The 18,621-nt window shown below is 53.7% G+C and overlaps 1 protein-coding gene across 1 annotated transcript in view; it reads right to left on the bottom strand.

Moving 5' to 3' along the window:
* Positions 1–1,223: 1,223 nt before the first annotated feature.
* The window catches only part of boc (BOC cell adhesion associated, oncogene regulated), a 41,114-nt gene continuing 23,716 nt past the window's right edge, over positions 1,224–18,621 (bottom strand). Inside the window, exons 3-19 of the mRNA XM_088638553.1 lie at positions 17,293–17,571; positions 12,231–12,377; positions 11,422–11,565; positions 10,706–10,999; positions 9,109–9,390; positions 8,166–8,461; positions 7,285–7,450; positions 7,061–7,165; positions 6,278–6,484; positions 5,715–5,896; positions 5,489–5,591; positions 5,268–5,390; positions 4,866–5,054; positions 4,389–4,606; positions 3,560–3,645; positions 2,911–3,071; positions 1,224–2,812 (exon numbers count right to left, since the gene is read on the bottom strand). Of these exons, the coding sequence (XP_088494679.1) occupies positions 2,625–2,812; positions 2,911–3,071; positions 3,560–3,645; positions 4,389–4,606; positions 4,866–5,054; positions 5,268–5,390; positions 5,489–5,591; positions 5,715–5,896; positions 6,278–6,484; positions 7,061–7,165; positions 7,285–7,450; positions 8,166–8,461; positions 9,109–9,390; positions 10,706–10,999; positions 11,422–11,565; positions 12,231–12,377; positions 17,293–17,571 (3,170 nt within the window). The 3' untranslated portion in view covers positions 1,224–2,624. The remainder of the gene's footprint in view (positions 2,813–2,910; positions 3,072–3,559; positions 3,646–4,388; positions 4,607–4,865; positions 5,055–5,267; positions 5,391–5,488; positions 5,592–5,714; positions 5,897–6,277; positions 6,485–7,060; positions 7,166–7,284; positions 7,451–8,165; positions 8,462–9,108; positions 9,391–10,705; positions 11,000–11,421; positions 11,566–12,230; positions 12,378–17,292; positions 17,572–18,621) is intronic.

Below are 18,621 nucleotides of genomic sequence, written 5' to 3'. Positions count from 1 at the left end.
GCTGTCTGCCCTGTCTTCCTCATACCTGAAGAAGGCTTCATAGCCGAAACGTTGCGTTTTCTCTCTTCTCTTTTCAGCATAAACCTCTAACTTGTTCCTTTGCAGACTACGCGTGCTGACGCAACTCCCCGCCTGAACTACTGTAAATTATACATATAGATGTATACCAAACTGACACCAGTAGCAGAACTGAATGCAAGTTAAACAGGGGCTGGGGTTAGTATCCACATCACCTATAAACACTTCAGCAAAACTCCTGGTGGGTGACATAAGTGAAAAGTGGTTCACCTTATTTCAGGATTAGACTTGGGAGTGTTTTTAGCAGGGATATCCCATATTTCCTGCAATTTATCTTGATGCCAGAAACCCTTTGACATGATTGCAGGTGTTTTTACAGATCCTGTTGTACTTGTCCAATGTTGGTAGCCTCTTTGGAGATTTCTCTCCCTGGAGAAGAGTCTCCAGCCCTTGGGTTCATGGGAAGCATCCTGTGAAGGAAAATATTCTGTGACACTCTGACTTTAACAAGAGCCCTCCATCTGAATCTAGGCTAAAGAGTGAGAGCCGTTATCCACCCCGCACTAGAATCAGACCCTTCTGAATTCTCGCTGTAGAGCTAGTTTGTATAGTTCACATGGGCCTGGAACGTGTCTGAATCCTCTCCTGTTCAGCTTCTTGCCTCAGAAGACTGCTGGGGGATTTACCAGCAAGGTGCAGCTGTTGGGCCCTGCCGTGATCTGATTTTTGCCTTCTGATGTTGGCTAGAGAATTCAACGTGCAGCAGAAAGCTTTTTTTGGAGGTTGTAGGATGTTTAAGACGTTCATTGCTGTGCTTAAATGTCTCCTCGCAGTAATTAGCCTTTTAAATTGTATATGCGAATCTCCTGCCACCGATTTTTTTTTCCCCTCCAGTAAATGCAACCTCCTGCAGGTGCTCGCTTCAATTTGGGGTACCAGCTTGAGGAGGGAAGTTGGCGTAAGTGAGTGCAGTTACTGCTCAGTGCGGATCCATCCAGCTGGGAGCCGAGATCGTGTCAATACCACTGCTTCTCCACTCGCCCTGTTGTGCAAGATCAGCTGTGTGCCATAAAGTGTGGAAAAAAAAAAAAAACCTGCGGCCTTTGAGAACGGACATAGCTGTGACTCTTCCAGCTGAGCTCTAGAGCACTAGTGAAGTGTGGCGCAATGTGAAGGACAACAAGACTGTGAAGACCAACACCGCATCAGTTTCTTCAGCTTTATTTACAGGCGTTCCTGCTCGGAAAGCATTTGCTATTGTTCTGAAATACATATAATGTAATAAAACAGTAAAAGATAACCCTGGGACACTTGATCTTGGAAAAATAATACAGAATCCTTCATCTCTGAGGCGCATGTTCTGCAACTAAAGATTCCAGCTAAAACAGTGCCTGTCTTTTCACTTCTGTGTTGACAAACCCACCCCTACGTGTCCCGTCTCACAATACACATTTAATATAGAGCTTTAAGCTTTCTTATACAATAATTCTGCTAACTAATACATCCGTGGGGACTTACAGATCGTCAGACTCACAGGAAACACTTCAGGCAGTACTGGCTCACTCAGCAGTAGTGTTATTGTTTTGAAAGAATAAATGATACGCCCTTAGGAAAAGGTTCCTAATGATTTAGTGAAGTTAAGTAAGTCCCATCCATTCAGTAATAAACATGAGGAATGTCATTAAAAGCCAGTTTTACCAGAGTATTCCACTTTCAAAGATACATTCAGATTTCTAAGAGCATCTGAAACCACCAGAACTAAACAAAAGCTTCCTTTCCCTTCCATGATACAATAGGCAGCACACTTTTAACTCACATTCATGGTTTCCGTTAATATTGTTAATGCTCCAACACATCACATTCAGTTATATGTAAGGCTGTACAAAATACTTTGACCATGCAAAAACTACTACTATACAATAAATGCAGACAGTATCTGCCATCTCACATATACAGTATCTACAGAGCACAGTGGGGCCCGAGCCTGTGGCGCAGTTACAGTGATCCTGAAGGAAGCGCAGAACGCGAGACGGGAAGAGGAGACAAAGCAGGTGTCTTCAACGCGCAGCTTCGCCATCTAGTGCCCCACGATCTCACACACGGCTGCTGCCTGGGGGTGCCGGTCCTGTCCCATCTCCGTCATGGCCCTTGGAGGGACTCAGTGGCTGAGCCGATGATGCGCTGTGATGGGTTTTTCCCCTCTCCATGTTTAATGCACAAACGTTTAAGAAACATATTGCAACTTGGGAATTGAACTCCAGCTTCTCTACTTGTTGTCAAGGAAAAGTCAAAAATTTAAATTGCGTGTGGAACGCTTGTATTAAAACCAATAACGGGTGTGGAGCATGAGTTGAAATTTCCTTGCTACAAGAAGAAATTGGAGCCACAACAGAAAAACACTCCCTTTATCCTCTAGAGAAAACTGTTGTTCTGGGAATTGTACCAGGATAGATCCATCTCTTTTTATTGGTTCTATAATTAAAAAAATAAATGTCCCCCCCCATATGTACAGTATAACAAAACACATATCACTATTTACAAAGCATAAATATATAAATATGTTTGTTATACAAAAATAAATACTTTTTTTTTCTTTTTGACAGTTCTTACTCATCCAATGAGTTCTGCGCCCCCCTTTCACCCAAGTCTGTATCACCGTGGCCCGTGTCAGCCACTTCCTGTTCCAGGGCATGCTGGGACCACGGTCTCGACGCACCGCAGCAGCTCTGACACTGCAGGGGTTCTGGAGTCTCGGCCTCTTCCACCGGAGTTAGGACCGCGCTGCACGGCAAGCCTGCACAGAGGGGGGGAGGGGCGTTACAGGGCACAGGCGCACAACACGGAAGAAATCTGAGAAATCCCGCTCGCCGAGAGAGGCCACGCAACACTCACCCGCGCTAATGGGACGCTCTCCGCCTGTACCCTTTGCCCCACAATGGGAGTCGCCTCCAGTCACCTGACACAAGCTGGGGGGCCCCGCAGGGGTGCGGAGGCCCGGGCAGGCCGAGCCATCGGCAAGGCAGCACTGGTCATCTGGGTCCGCTTCGGGGACCCTGCGGAAATTCACGAGCCAGGAGTGAGAGCAGAAGAGCCGTAACCCCACCAGCACGCCCGGCAAGTCACAAGCGCTGTATAAAAACCCCCAACTGCTATACCTCTTCAGCAGAGCTGCACGGCCCCTCTCGAATACAGAGGGTCAAACATTAAAATCCCCCCCCCAGGGATGATCTTGCCTCTACAAGCTTTCAGGCAGTTCCGGACTTGTGCTCTCAATGGGCCACTGGTATTCTGCCTCCCTACACATTTACAGCAGCCTGTCCGCGTCGCTGGTTTTAAAACCACAGAAAAAGAAACGTAAAATAAAGCGAATGCAACCTTGTGTTTTCATGTTAGAGACTTCCAAGTGAAAAAATGTAACTGGAATACCAGATCAAACAGGCTTTTGACACCATCAATGATTTTCCTGGGGAGAAAATGGGGCGTTACTGCACGCACAGCCCTGGCAGCCTGGTGGCGTTTCGGTGAAAGGGGAGATGCTGACCTTTCAGAGTAGAGGCAGGCAGCCGGTCTGCCATTGGGAGCCTGCGGGAGCAGGGCGCTGCACTCCATCGCACACTCCACACCACCCTGGAACAGAAGGGTTAACGAGAGTCAAGGCCACGGCCCTGGACAGATCTGCGTCCCCCCCCCCTCCTCCCCCCTCTCCTCTCACAGACCTTCTGGAGTCTGTCTTCCTCCACACAGAGAACTCTGGGTAGGTTTGCTCAACCGGCTCGCTGCACGCACGCCAAGCCTAGAACAGAGCTCTCCTTTCGCAGGCTTGCAGAAACGAAACTGAAAACCCCCAATAATCCCAGAACGTCCACCGCTTACGCCGCTGCTCCTAATAAGAGTGACGTCCAGCCCATAGTAAACAAAACGTCCTCTGTGGATATTTTACACACGTCCCATCCTCACCAGTCTGGGACAGAACCACAGGAAGATGAGGAGACCAGCAGATGTTTGTCTTAAGGAATTCGGTGTAATAAGTCCCATTATAAACAAAACAAAAAAAACAAGACTGCGAAATCTCCTTTTACACTGACATCTTGAGATGGCTGAGATTGTAGTCTACAGCTCTACGGTCTGGATAAAGGAAACATCTTTTCATCTTCTGTCTCCGAAGAAGCAACCATTTCACCTCCCCTTTAACCACTCCTGAGGGGTGCTCATGTGTCATCCATAAAAAATGATCCTGTTTTACAGGATCTGTACCGGCTGTACCAGAGATTTGTCTCACAGGACGCAGACACACAGGCTGTAGGAAGTTCTCCGCAAGTATCAACACACCGCAACGGGGCTGATCTGACGAGAGGCACGAGCATGCTCACCTGGTGCAGGTCGGAGAGGCAGTACCCAGGCACCTTGCCGTTGGCAGTGTAGTCACCGAGGGGCAGAGGGAGGTGGGAGCTGGAAAACTGGGGCAGGAGGGCAGCGTCTGCAGTGCAGTGCCCCGGAGTCAGCACCACACCCTGCAGGGGCACCATGGTATACTGGCACGACGACACTGGGGCAGCCACAGCTGGGAAACACAGGTCTGTCGTTTGCTCTGCAGGCAGACCAATGAAGATCATTGCAATAATACGAAACAATTAAAAGAGGAGAATGTCATTTGTGGGTCTGGTCTGCAGTGAAAGTTTTACAGTCGTCATCAAGCAGAGCATTATGCTTTCGTTGTGATCTCGGTTAATGAATTGAGAGCTTTGTGTAGAAGCATTTGTGATGACTGGAGGTGTGATTCGCTGTCATTTCTTCTCTAGTGCTGAACGGATCTTCAGAAATAAAACCGGAGGGGTGAAGACACTCACTCTGCTTGGCCCAGGCCCTCCACAGGCAGAAGGGGATGAAGGCAACGATGATGAAGACGAGGGCCCCCAGCACCACGCCCACGATGAGGTAGGGCAGGTCGCTGGAGCGCGGCACGGTCGCCACAGCGCCCCCTGTCTCCGTGGAGTGAGAGGTGGCCTCCACCGGCGGGGGGCGGGAGTGCTTGCGCGCTGCGGGGCAGAGGAAACGAGACGCGTGAAGCTGCGGGAAACAGATCCACTCGAGATAGTCGCGCAACCCACACGAGCTCGGCACCCGTCCAACAGGGCAAACCAGCGAACCGCGAAAGGTAGAATCCTGATGAGGGACGCTTATTTAAATAAGATAACGAGCTGAACCTTCGTTCCGGGGGGGTCGAGGGGGCTGCAGCCGAGCAGACTCACCTTTGGTCTCCAGGATGACGACGTTGCCGAACTCGCTTTCCCCGCCCTCGTTGAAGCACTGCATCTTGATGTCGTACGCCGTTTCGGGCTGCAGGTCGGTGATGGAGTGCCAATAACGATCGCCTGGGAGAGAGGGGGGCAGCAACACGGTCAGGGGACACACACCCCGGGCCGAGGCCAGAAATCAAAGGATCACGATCAGTGCCGATCCACTTCCTTACCCTCCACGACGTCCTTCTTGTAGTCGCTGTCGTTGTCGCTGTCCGTGGGTCGGTAAAAGATGTAAAACCCATAGATGGGAGTGTTGTTGTTCGTAGGCGTGTACTGAGAGAGACAAGGCACAAAAAGAATTCCCCATTTTATTGCGATTCCGCTTTTCATTCACCTCCGGCCTTATGTGGCGTGATGACGTCGCCCATCTGCGAGGTCACGACCGGCTCTCCTTACCGTCCACTTGAGCATGATGGTGGTCTCGTTGATGGCCTCGTTGTAGGTGATGTAAGGGCCGGCCACGGGGCGCTCGTAGGGGCGGTGCCCGCTGCCCGAGACGGTGTAGGCCTTGGAGGGAGCGCTGGGTGGACTTTCGCCAAGCACGTTGACCGCGCGCACCCGGAACTTGTAGGAGGTGCCTGCGCGAAGGAGGAGACCCAGCTGTCAGAAAGATGCCCCTTCGCTCGGATGCTTTCCGGATCCCCAGCCAGACGTGCCAGCGCGCGCAAGCCTAAAACCCCACGGTCCCGCAGCTCCGAATTCGGACCCAATCCGTACCCAATCCGTACCCCGCAGACGGGCTACGACAACACCGTCGGGAAAAGGAAAAGACGGGAACGGCCGGCAAGTCCGGTCACCTCCCGCGGGGCCCGACAGAGACGCTCAAACGCATGGCTAACTCCCGCGCCACGTTCCCCTGGAGCGGCACCAGAAACCGAACTTTGAACCGGGGGGTGGGGGGGTCAACCCGCGCACCGGCTTTCTCCACTCGCGGCCGCTCCCTTCCCGCCTTCCCGTACCTTTCTCCAGCCCCGTGATCTCCACCGAGAGGCGGGAGGGGGGGATGTTGGCGACGGCGACGACCCAGTCCCCTCCCTTCTTCAGCTTCTTGTGCTCCACGCGGAAGGACTGGATGGGGAAGCCGCGGTTCCCCCGCGGGATCCAGGTGACGTAGGCCGAGGTCTCCGACGCCATGGAGATGGTGGGCCGGTCGGGTGCTTCCGGAGCTGAGGGGCGAGACAGACTGGCGTTAACGACCTGGACTAGTGCTCCCTCACTAGCATTGTGTGCTATGGCAGTAAAACATCAGATATACAGCTGAAGGAAATGAGGAGCTTACAAAAATGAGTGAGAACCCTTACTGTACTGTACTCCCAGAGCAGGCAAGCTAATGTAAAAGTGCAGCTTAGGAAATATTTGCCTCCAAACCCACACATCTACCACTCACTTCAGCATGAACCCATTATTACAAGCATGAAGGACCAACAGAATACAGTCAAACACAAGGTACAGCTGCATGCACAACACTTACGGCCTGGTTATCCTACGCCCGACACAAGAAAGATAAGAAAAGAGAAAGAGAGAGAGAGAGACAAATCATTAGGGTTAATATGACGAGAGAAAGATGTTTTCTCGATCTTGAAGAGGTTTAGTTCCTGTGCATGCTACTACAACAGCATTTGGTATGAGCAACAGACTTCAGGAGGGCAGCGTTATGAAGACTAGGCTGGAAGGGCTGAGGAGGAAAGTCCCGAGGATTAGAGACGGCAGAGGGAGGCCGGAGACTCCGCAGGCAGACGTACGGGACAGGCGGGCCTCCATCAGCACTTTCCCCTTCGCGAAGTCCTTCTGAAACTCTTCCTGCCCGCTGAGGCCCGGGACTTGCACCTTCTGCGCGTTGCTGCGACCTGGGAGGAGCCAGAAACGGACACGGACTAGTTACCGGCATCAGGAAGTCCGGAGTGCGACGCGAGATCTTGAGAAAGGGCTCTGTGCGGGTGTCGGGGGGCCACGGGGGCTCGGTTACCTTTCCCGGTTCGGAAGGTCATCATGGCAGCCTGGCCCAGCCCGGCGCAGTTCCGGGCGGCCATCTCCACCTCGTACAGGCTGGCCGGGTCCAGCCTGGTCAGGGCGAGCTTGTGCAGCGTCCCGGGGACGGTGAGCATGGTCCAGTCGTCGGAGGAGTCTCCTGCCTGGGGAGCGGAGGGGGACGGCCAAAGTTTGTGTCAGCCAAATTCCCTTTCATGATTAACGTATACAAATGATTTCACCCCAGGTCAGCATCATGCAAACAGAAGATGAATTGCACGCTCAATCGCTGTCCTGTTCTCATGCAGGCATCAGCTGACAACCACCAAGTGCCCTACAACAGCAGCATCAAGCCAGCAGCCATATCGCAACTGGCAGCCCACTGAAGCTCAGCAGGTGTGAGCCTGGCCAGTACCTGGATCAGAGACCTCCTGCGAAAATCTCAGGTTGCTGCTGGAAGAGGTGTTAGTGGGGATAGCAGGGGGCGCTCACCCTGCAGTCCTAATGCTCCAGTACAGTGACAGGGAGACTGTACTGTAAAAAGGCACCATCCTTCGGATGAGACGTAAAACCGAGGGCCTGACTCTCTTCGGTCATTAAAAATCCCAGGGTGTTTCTCCAAATTTCCCATTGGCCTTTACCAGTCATGGTCTCCTAATAACACCCATCTCTGAACTGGCTTCATCACTCTGCTCTCCTCCCCAGTGAGGGCTGGTGTGTGGGGAGTGGACTGGTGCCGTCGCATCATCCAGGTGGGGGCTGCACATTGGTGGCGGTGGAGGGGATCCCCATTACCTGTAAAGTGCTTTGAGTGGAGTGTCCAGAAAAGCACTACAGAGGTGTGAGGAATTATCATCTAGACCCATTTCTTTGGTTTACCTTTCTGTACTTGACGACGTACTCCAGGACAGGAGCGCCTCCATCATGCCTCGGTTTCCATAGCAACTCATACGAGTCGGCCTTGCCGGTGCGGGGCAGGCTGAGGATGACCGGGGCCTCGGCTGGCGACACCTGCCCGGAGAGCCCTGAGCAGTCTGGGGGACCGGCCGGCCCCGCGGCCCCAGGCTTCTGCGAGGTGCGGTCTATGAGGATCTTGTCTGGGCTCAAAGGCCGCAGGACATCGGGAAGAGGGAGGAAGTCCACGGGGAGCTGTTTCCCCGCTTTGGACGCCGTCCCTGTGAAATTGAAAACAGGCACGCGTGAAAAAAAAAAAAAAAAAAAAAAACCCTCTTCAAGAGCAAAAATGAACTCGGCCGAAAGGCGGATTTAGATTTGGAAGCAAGTGGGGACAATGATACTCTACGTTGATACTTGAAGACCGACTCCTGTAATTACTGCACCATTCTGGAAATAAACAATTTTACAAAAACTGGCCGTCTCAAGCTCCAAGATGGATCTTGGGAAATTAAGTCTTGGAAAACGAATCCAGCTGAGCGTTTCAGCAGCTGAGTTCACTGCTGTCTAAGCCCTCTCATCTGGCTTCTATTTTCCCGTCAGGAATTCCAGAGCTGCCAGCTCCCACACAGTACTGCCTGAGCCGGAGCACCGCGGGCCGCCTGGAGCTCACACAGGGATCGTGCGCTTTAAACACGCCCCACGTTGCACAGCCTCAGAGCCACCGCCTCACCTTAAAAAAGACGGTCGCGGAAAAACCAGGCGTAGAAGGTTTACTTCTTCCGTGGTGGAAGACCAGCTTCTCGGGGCATTTGGCTAAACGAAGGGCGGTCGGAAAGCCGATCTGGACCAGTTATGACCTAATAGCATAACGAGGCTAACGATCACACAATTGCTGAAACAGGATGTTAGTGGGGGGGGTACTGACCGTTCGGCACGGTGATGAGGCGGGCCGCGGCCTGCGAGCTGCCCACCCCGTTCTCCGCCATGCACTGGTAGATGCCTTCGTCCTGCGGCCCCACGCTGAGCACGCGCAGCAGGCGGGCGGACAGGCGGTGGCGCGGCGTCGGGGCGAGGGGCCGGGCGTTGTGCAGCCACACCACGGAGGGCGGCGGGTTCCCGCGGGCGCTGCAGCTGAAGCGCACGGTCTCCCCCCAGGGCACCAGCTGCTGCGGCGGCGGCTGCAGCTCCACGCTGACCTCCGGTGGCTCTGCAGGGTAGCGCAGGGCGGAGCGTGAGGACAGCGCATCACCCCGCACAGAGACGAGCCCCTCGGGCACGGCTCGACCGCGCCGGCAAGGAGACGAGCCCCTCCCCAACACCCCCAGAAAACACACCCCAAACCCCAGACCACGGCCCCGCGCGTCCTCGCAGTTCCATTCTGTTTTCGGGATTCGGGAAAACAGCTCACCAACCACCGATTCCAAAGAACGAAGCAACAGAACGCATTTCAGTCGACTGACTGGTCTCCGTCTACCCGTCGTCCGCAGTGGCACGGCCTCCCAAACACAAACCACCCCGCTGTCCAGCTCGGGCAGCAGGGCAGCAGCAGCCGCAGCCCTTCCAAGGCACAGCCGGGATGCGGCTTTCACGGCCTCTCAAGTCCCGCTATCCGGGCGGGATAGGTGCAACCAACCAAGGCCCGGCGCCACTTCCGGGCGCGAGGCTCTGTGCCGGATCCCGGAAGATTCCGGAAGAGCCCGCCGAGGACAACGAGGCGTGATAAGCGCTCGGAGTGAAACCAAGTGCCGGTGTGATGGTGCGAGGTTGCAACGACGGGAAAGTCGAACGTAAAGAACTCTGGAGTTTCCGCGTTAAGAGTCTGTAGCTTTCATAACCCCGAACGTCAACGGTGTTTCCTTACACAGTGCACGCTAAACAGAAACAGCTCAACGCTGACTCTACAATAACATGCCAGTCATTTCTCTTATTTACAGAACAAACTAACGTGATGCGCCCAATGAAGTTGATGGTTGGCTGAATCTGAATCCGTTTCAATGCAGAAAAATGCTGGTTAGACCAGGAGCAATCTGTTAGGATATTAATAACAGCTGCCCAGAACCTGAGACAAGCGAAATCTTTATTAAAAACAAAAGCTATTGGTATTCAGTTTTTATTTCCAGACACAAAGCCTTATATTAATTTTGCTTTTAATTTTTGTATTTTTACCCCCCAGTGTTTCACTCAATGAAACCCAGAGGCTACATTCTTTCTCGTTGACACAAGATCTGAAGAACACACCCAGGACAGTCTGTCAGCAGGCGCTGGAAATCGCCGAGCAAGGCTTGCTGTGAGGGAGAAAATTCCCCCCTTTGCAAGATCTTTAGGAAGCACTTCTTTACACAGCGGGTGGTGGGAGCGTGGAACAAGCTACCCAGCCATGCCGTTGAAGCCGATACCCTGCCTGCCTACAGGCGCCAGCTGGACAGGAGATCCCTGACCAATAAGCCGCTAAACACCGGACGACCTTCCCGCTGTTCTCGTTTCTCTCGGGAGCAGAGGCGGCGCGGCGCAGCGGCACGTACCCAGCACCTGCACGCTGTACACGATGGAGGCGGTGCCCAGCGGGCCCATGCCGTTGTCCGCCTGGCAGACGTACGTCCCCGAGTCGGCCTCGCTGGTGGCGTCGATCAGCAGGTTGCTCAGCAGGAAGCGCGTCTTGTTGTGCGGCCGCAGGTCGGCGCCGTCCTTGGCCCAGGTGACCTGCGGGGGAGGGATGCCGCTGGCCACGCACTCCAGCACCAGGCGCTGGCCCTTGGTCACGATGATGGACCGCGAGCCGGGAGGGTAGATGATCCGCGCCGCCTCCGCGCTCGCGCCTTCAGAGGAGAGAGAGAGAGGGGGGAAGTTACCGCCGAGCACAGAGACGGGCCCTGTGGAGCAGGCCTGCGATGCGACGTCCATATACAGTATCAAGCAACTTTATTCTTACACAGTGTTCTCAAGGAGCTTAACACAAATCATACAGTAATTGACAGTACTGTATCCAGAACATATGTGGATTAGAAGCATGGGCCATATTGTTGTCATTGTTCTTTTCCTCCATGTTGGCTTCACTGTACCACATCAAACGTGTGACCCTGATGACAGAGCTGCCTCTAAATCTACGCCAAGCGCCCTGGAAGTACAGAATAGCGTGCAGCGCGTGACAGCAGCTGGTTTGCTGCTGCCGCACCGGGCCTGGTGCAGCCAGGAGCTCCTGGGCGCGGGCGGGGAGAGCCTTCCCCAAGCCTCTGCTTACGTCTGATCCGCAGCCGGTCTGTGGAGGAAGAGGTCTTCACTTCCTGCGTCACGGGGTTGTAGGCCGCGCACTTGTACGTGCCCTCGTCCTCCTGCGTGGCGTTGACGATCTGCAGGTTCCCAGACGGCATGATCAGGTAATTTCCTGGAGAAGACAGGGGGCACTCTCGTCACTTCCTCGCGCACCGGGGCGTGTCGACATCGGAGCAATAGCTAAGCTGGTAAACTGGTAGGAGTTAAATTTGGTCTTGACAAGCTTATTTTGTTTTAAAAGGCTCTGAGGAAGAGAGCTCTTTTTTCTTAAGAACTGCAAAAATCCAAACTCAATGAGAAGACAATGAGTTCATAATTGCATAACGGTGATGGCTGCTTTTTTTGCCCCCTCCTTAAAGCACAGCGCCATCGAGCTGCAATAAACTGAAGCGGTCCTTCTGCGACGAAGGAGTGAATCTCCAGACGATAAACAAGCTTCTGAGTTTCGGAATTCTCTGAATAACTCCCTTATCTGCCACGAGAGTCTTCCAGATTACCCAGAGAGCTGGCGTGGCGGAACAGCCTGACCACACAGCGAGCGCTGCAGTGTGGACTCGCTGCCGGGAACGGCTGCAGACCACCAGGCAGTCCCTAGGAGGGGCCTCGAGGGCTCACACGGCAAGGAGATTAATTTCATCAGCAGCTCTCACCCAGGGGAGTACGCCACAACACCCGTCCCGTCTCCTCCGCCTCCCAGCCGTTTTAAAGCTTCGGCCGCGTGAAGGCCAACAACAGGCTCCAGGCGCGGTGGCAGATCGGGCAGATCGGGGGCCTCACCTTTCGAGGTTTCCAGCCACTCCTGCTTGACGCTGTAGCGGACCTGGGCCTTGGGCTGGCTCTCGGGGAGGTGGCACTCGATGACTGCCGTGTTCCCCTCGTCCACCTCGATGTCCTGCTGGTCGTCGGGCTCGAAGTCCCGCAGCTCTGCGCAGAGACACGGGGGGCGTGACGCTCGGACCTGGTCTGGGCGCCTCGCCAGGTCTGAGCGCCCCGATCGCCCCCCACCGAACAGGCGAACACCTACAGCAGTCCGGGGAATGAATTCAGCCAATACTTTCCGACGCGTTACAAGACTGGCTCTCTGGCGCATAAGGCTCATCCTAACACCTGTTAAAAGAACTTCTGCGCCGGCCCTTAAAACGAAAGGGCGTCCACGGTCTCAGACATGTGGGCACAGAGCGCAGGACCAGCACCGTCAGACATCAGCCATCACGCCAGGGTAACCAACAGGGCCTGGGTGGGGAGAGGCTAAACCAGCCTCTGAACCCCAGAGGGGTGGAACTGTGGAGGGGGAGGGACGACAAGGAGCAGAAGCAGGAGGGGAGAGGAACACTCAAGGGGGCAATTACAGGAGACAAGAAAGGCCTGCATGATTTGGAAAAAAAAAAAAAAAAAAAAGGCGGTCTGTGCCAGCTCCCTTTTGCAGACTGCCTTCCCAGAGATCCTGGAAATATTTTTATGTTCAGTACATGCGAATCGCCGTCTTGTATCACTTCAATGTTCCCTGATGAACATACCAGAGCACACTGGGGACTCTTTTGTAATGAATCAGTTTCCTGGACACTTGAGGATCCATCAAGAAGAATCAAGGTAATTTTGAACAGAACTTGATTAGTCAGAGAAACAGATTAGGCACACTGCATGACTGCCTGTTAATAAACTACACACCAACACGGTCCGGAATGAGAAAACACATCTGCAGACCAGTTCAAAAGTTCGCATGTCTTCTGAAACTCAAGTGTTGTTGGGATTCCTTTCGATCCAGCAGGGTTTCTCCCCCTGTGACTGACTGGCACTTTTTTTACTGCTCACTTTCCTGTCAGCGCATGTAAAACCACTGCCCTGAAAGGCTGACTCTTTCTCCAGACGAACGGCTGCCTTTTCTGCTCTCTGTCAAACAGCCAGCGCACTCCTCCGGTCAGCAGTGACAGGTACTCTGTCCTGCCTGCATTCCTGCCTCCTCCCACTGCCAGGCAAGACGTGGGGGCTGGAGGGCTCTGCGGGTCGGGCCGCCCCAAGCCAGGAGAAGTGAGAAACTCAGGATGCTGGCTTGCCTCTTTCGACAGGCTCGGGTTTCACAGGGGAGACGAGACAGCGCCTGCATACTGCTTGCTCTTGCAGAAACCATTTCGCCCTTGTTTTCACAGTCTCCCCTGCCAGATCCCTGCAGCTACACCTTTCACCCTCCCCCGCTCCCAAAACGCACCCCCCGCCCTCTGCAGGCACCGGGACAGTCACCGCCATATTACAACACCGATGGCCTCTTGAAGTGTGATTGAAGACGCAGTCCCGGGTTTAAAGGAATGTCCGACAGGGACAGGAAACCAGGAACCGGGCCTGTTTAGTTTAGTCTTCAGCAGAGAAGATTATAAGGGCCCCTGATCCAAGGACTCAAAATCCTCAAAAAGGGTTGACAAAGTCAGCCCAGCGGAAAGGCTTGGAACGAAGAGAGAAACCCGAAGCCCAGGACACTAGTGAAAGTGGAAACTACGAGGAAGTGCATTTAAAACCGAGCACCGGGGGGTTTTTCACGAGGTGCTTCAGGGAACAGGCTACCCGCTCGTGCTGTTGAAGCCGAAATCTTGGGTTTCTTTCCAGAAACCTTCAGATGAGACCCTCAGAATAATTACTAACGACCAAAACGTGTTACACGGGCTTAATGCCCCCCTCCTCTCGTTTGTGACCTCGAGTTTGTGCCTATGAAAAATTCCAGTAAGAAAGCGGTTCTCGTTATGTAGAAAAACAGAAAAAGTGAATTATGGAGCTCGAACAAGACGGATGTTAGAGGTGTCTGCTGCCAGATTACGCTTCTTGCAGTTCAGTGTTTGGTAAACAGACAACACATTATTATACTTTGCTGTTGCCTAAGATCTAAGATCACACACAAACACCAAGAAGGATACTTCAAATACATTTGTTTTAAAATTACTTGGCAAATTATTTCGTATTTCCAACCACTTGTTTTACATAACGTTTATTGGCGTTAAAACATGATGAGCAAAGCTAACTTTTTTCCCCCCTTTAACACCGTGAAATTAAAATTCGGTAACTCCTGGAAAAAAGCTCCAGTAACTGCAGAAAATCAGACCTGAGACAGGCTGCTAACGTAAACACAGACAAATTAAATCAAGAGCCATAGATTAAATCATAGCAGCGCATAACCTCAGTGCGTTTTGACGTTATTCAAAGTGCCTGGAGATACAAAGACGTCCTTGAGTATTCTGAAGTCGTATTTCAATTTGAACGTCTTCCCCCCCCAGAAAACATTTGATTTTATTCTTTTAAATCCCAGTCCAAGTTGAGCGGTGAACAAAGAGAGGTATCTAACTTTGAAAGAATTTCTCTGAACCGACTCCCAAAGGAAGGCTGATGTTGGTGGGTTATTTAAAACGCTCTGCTCAAATCCTTTTGAAGGCAGCAACCCCAAGACCCCCCACTCCCACCAGCTCCCCCCACATCGACACACACCAGCATCTCTCACTCGCCTGTCCCTCTGCAAGTCATAAAAGTGATTAATGATCTCTAAACCTTCAGACTTTTTAAGAAACCTTTGCCAGCCAGACGTTAAAAAAAGAAGCTGAACTATTTCATAAATATCATTAATCCTCAATGACAACCAGAGCAGGAATTGCATTTCCATGACTTCAGGATTTAATGCAGGCGCTGGGCCTCTCCCCAGGAGGGAGGGAAAATCATATTTCAGACTTGGGCGATGGCTGCACGATAAATTTTAACTAGTCTCTCAAAAACCATTTGGATACGATTATTAAAAGCATGCAGCTAAAACGCTCAGCTATAACGCACACACCAGCGTCTTCGACTGGTCGGGAACAGGGAACAGGGAACAGCCGCACTGTACTTGAGCAATGCAGTGCCCACGCATTAACGATATGTCCGTAATCATTAATCCAAGCACAATAGCCGTCCGAGAATTTACATAACTGTCCGCAACCACAGCCGGCAAGAGTTTTTAAGACGGTTCTTAATCTTGACAGACTATCCAAAACTCAGGCAGTGTCGCTGTCGGCCAGTCCGAAATGCCTGGGGAGCCCGCAGGTGCTGCTCTACAGATGCTCCCTGCTCAGAAATGGCTGGCAGCGCGGAACGTGTGTTTGGATAAAGTGTGAAGTCAGCAGTAAGGCGTCTCACCAGGCCCGTGAGTGCTTCTGACTTCACGTCTGCCGGGCAGAGAGGGAGATGAGCTGCCTGTCTAAACCAGCTTTGAAGAAAGGCATTCCCCCCCAGCTGGCAGGTTTCAGGCCTGACTAGACAATTCAGAGAGTTCATGAGCTTGATTTCCCACCATGCCCCGCGGCTCGCCTCTCTCGTCCGGCTGGTGTCAAGGGAGAGTGGCCCGGCCACTTCGCCCGTCTCCTGCTTCCACGCCAGGCTGCTGACAGGAGGCTCAGAGTCATGCCACGCTTGCCTTTCCACCCAAAACAGAATAGCTTGGTCGGGCATTCTTAATCTCCAAACTCGCATTCCACAGTTTTCACGTCCTGTTTACTGCTTGTCGTCTTCCCCTCTGACCTTTACAGTAACAGCAAGGGGGAGGCGGCGGCGTGCCTGTGGCGAAACTGCAATATACCGTTTCTGAGCGATTTATTTTTTCTTGGGGGGGGCAGAACAAACTGAGAAACCCGTTCCAAACGCCCAACGCGATTCTTTTCACCCTGTTGCCTTAGCACTCCCCACTCCGCCACGCTCGGCGCTCGAAGAAAAACAATTCCTTTCTGCAGAAGAAATGATAACCATTTGTATAAACACCCGCGGCTCCCTGTGCCCTCCCTGCCGCGCGGTCTGAACGGCCCTCTTTCTTCTTCAGCTCGTTCGGCCCTTCCGAGAGGCTGGCAGGCCCTGGGAGTAACTCAATCCAGGCAGGAGGCCCCCGGCTCTGGTCCTCAGAGGCGGGAATCAAAATGACGGATCCCAGAGCCGCCCCCTGCCTCGCTTTCCAGACCTCGCGCCCTGGGGAGGGGGGCCCAGACTCCCCCCACAGCGCTCAGCTCTTCTTTTCGCATCACTAATCCAGTGACGAGCCCCTGCCTCACAGATAAATGTCCCTTTTCCAGGTGGGTGGTGCAATAACCTCGATTCCCAGTTTTTGTTGTGCAGGCTCTGATTATTTATATGTCCTTACAGACACGGGCCAGCATATTTCATCTTGCTTTTCCGTGCACACGGCTCTCCTTTGCCAAGCCTGGGTGGGGGGAAAGCCGGCGTGCAGAGGAAGTGTGGAGCCTTGTTAGTCTAAGCAAAACGGGAACGATCTGTAAGGGTTTTGCTCCAGTCTTCATGTTATCAAGCTCAGACTGCTGACCTCGCCTCTCGGCTCACCGGGAGGGGCACCAGAGACACTTGAGCAGCCAGGGCAATGCAAACATGCTTGCACTGAGTTATTGATCTTCTTTAATTAGGAAACAAAACCCTGAGCAACGGGGCCATGAACAGCCCATGAAATGATGTCATTTTTCCCCCCAATTCATTTCCTGCTTAACACTATTTCCAGATAGCTGGAAGACGCATCTCTGCATTTCTTAAATAGCTACCCTATAAATGCTGAGACATTTAAATTGAACCAACAGAGCTACCCTCGAATATCTGAAAGAATCGGATTTCTGTCATAGAGTCATAGCAGTGCAAAGCCTATCCCAGGAGCCCTGGGTTCAGGGCGAGACTACTTCCTGAATGAGTTGCCAGTCCATTGCAGGGCTCACACATGGGAACTCAGGACATGCATTAATCTAAAGGTAAGATCACTTTATTAGCCATATGCAATTTCTCGTATTAGGGATTTATTCCTAATTTATTCCGTATCAGGAGCCAGGCGTGGACGTACTTGCTGCAGTGACGTTGGCGGGGACGCTGGCGCGGGCTCCCGCGACGGTCGTAGCGATGCACTGGTAGCGCCCGACGGTGAGGTTGCTGAGGGACGGGATGACGAGGGAGTCGGGTTGCACCAGTACCCCCAGACTGGCGTTGCCCTCGCCCAGCTCCTGCCCATTCAGGTGCCAGCTGACATTGGCTGTTAGGGGCTCCACGCTGCACAACAGGGTGACCCTGCCCCCCATCTTTTGCACCACTGAGGAGGGCTGCACTGTGAACCTGGGTATGTCATCTGGAAAACAAACAGAAACAGTGTCAACCACGTCACACCACCTACAGCCTACAGAGCCTACAGCTCTCCGCCCAAAGACACACCGCGCCTACAGCTCTCCGCCCACAGTCACACCGCGCCTACAGCTCTCCGCCCACAGTCACACCACGCCTACAGCTCTCCGCCCACAGACACACCTCGCCTACAGCTCTCCGCCCAAAGACACACCTCGCCTACAGCTCTCCGCCCAGTCACACCGTGCCCACAGCTCTCCACCCACAGTCACACCTCGCCTACAGCTCTCCGCCCACAGTCACACCGCGCCTACAGCTCTCCGCCCACAGTCACACCGCGCCTACAGCTCTCCGCCCACAGTCACACCACGCCTACAGCTCTCCGCCCACAGACACACCTCGCCTACAGCTCTCCGCCCAAAGACACACCTCGCCTACAGCTCTCCGCCCAGTCACACCGTGCCCACAGCTCTCCACCCACAGTCACACCTCGCCTACAGCTCTCCGCCCACAGTCACACCGCGCCTACAGCTCTCCGCCCACAGTCACACCGCGCCTACAGCTCTCCGCCCACAGTCACACCTCGCCCACAGCTCCCCGCCCACAGACACACCGCGCCCACAGCTCTCCGCCCACAGTCACACCGCGCCTACAGCTCTCCACCCAGTCACACCGCGCCTACAGCTCTCCACCCACAGTCACACCGCGCCCACAGCTCCCCGCCCACAGTCACACCGCGCCCACAGCTCTCCGCCCAAAGACACACCTCGCCTACAGCTCTCCGCCCACAGTCACACCGCGCCTACAGCTCTCCGCCCAGTCACACCGCGCCTACAGCTCCCCGCCCACAGTCACACCTCGCCCACAGCTCTCCGCCCACAGTCACACCTCGCCCACAGCTCTCCGCCCACAGTCACACCTCGCCTACAGCTCTCCGCCCAGTCACACCGCGCCTACAGCTCTCCGCCCAAAGACACACCTCGCCTACAGCTCTCCGCCCAAAGACACACCTCGCCTACAGCTCTCCGCCCAAAGACACACCGCGCCCACAGCTCCC

The sequence above is a fragment of the Lepisosteus platostomus genome, chromosome 7 (genome assembly GCF_059453375.1).
Source record: "Lepisosteus platostomus isolate fLepPlt1 chromosome 7, fLepPlt1.hap1, whole genome shotgun sequence".
NCBI lineage: Eukaryota > Metazoa > Chordata > Actinopteri > Semionotiformes > Lepisosteidae > Lepisosteus > Lepisosteus platostomus.
This window is presented reverse-complemented; position numbering and strand designations above follow the sequence as displayed.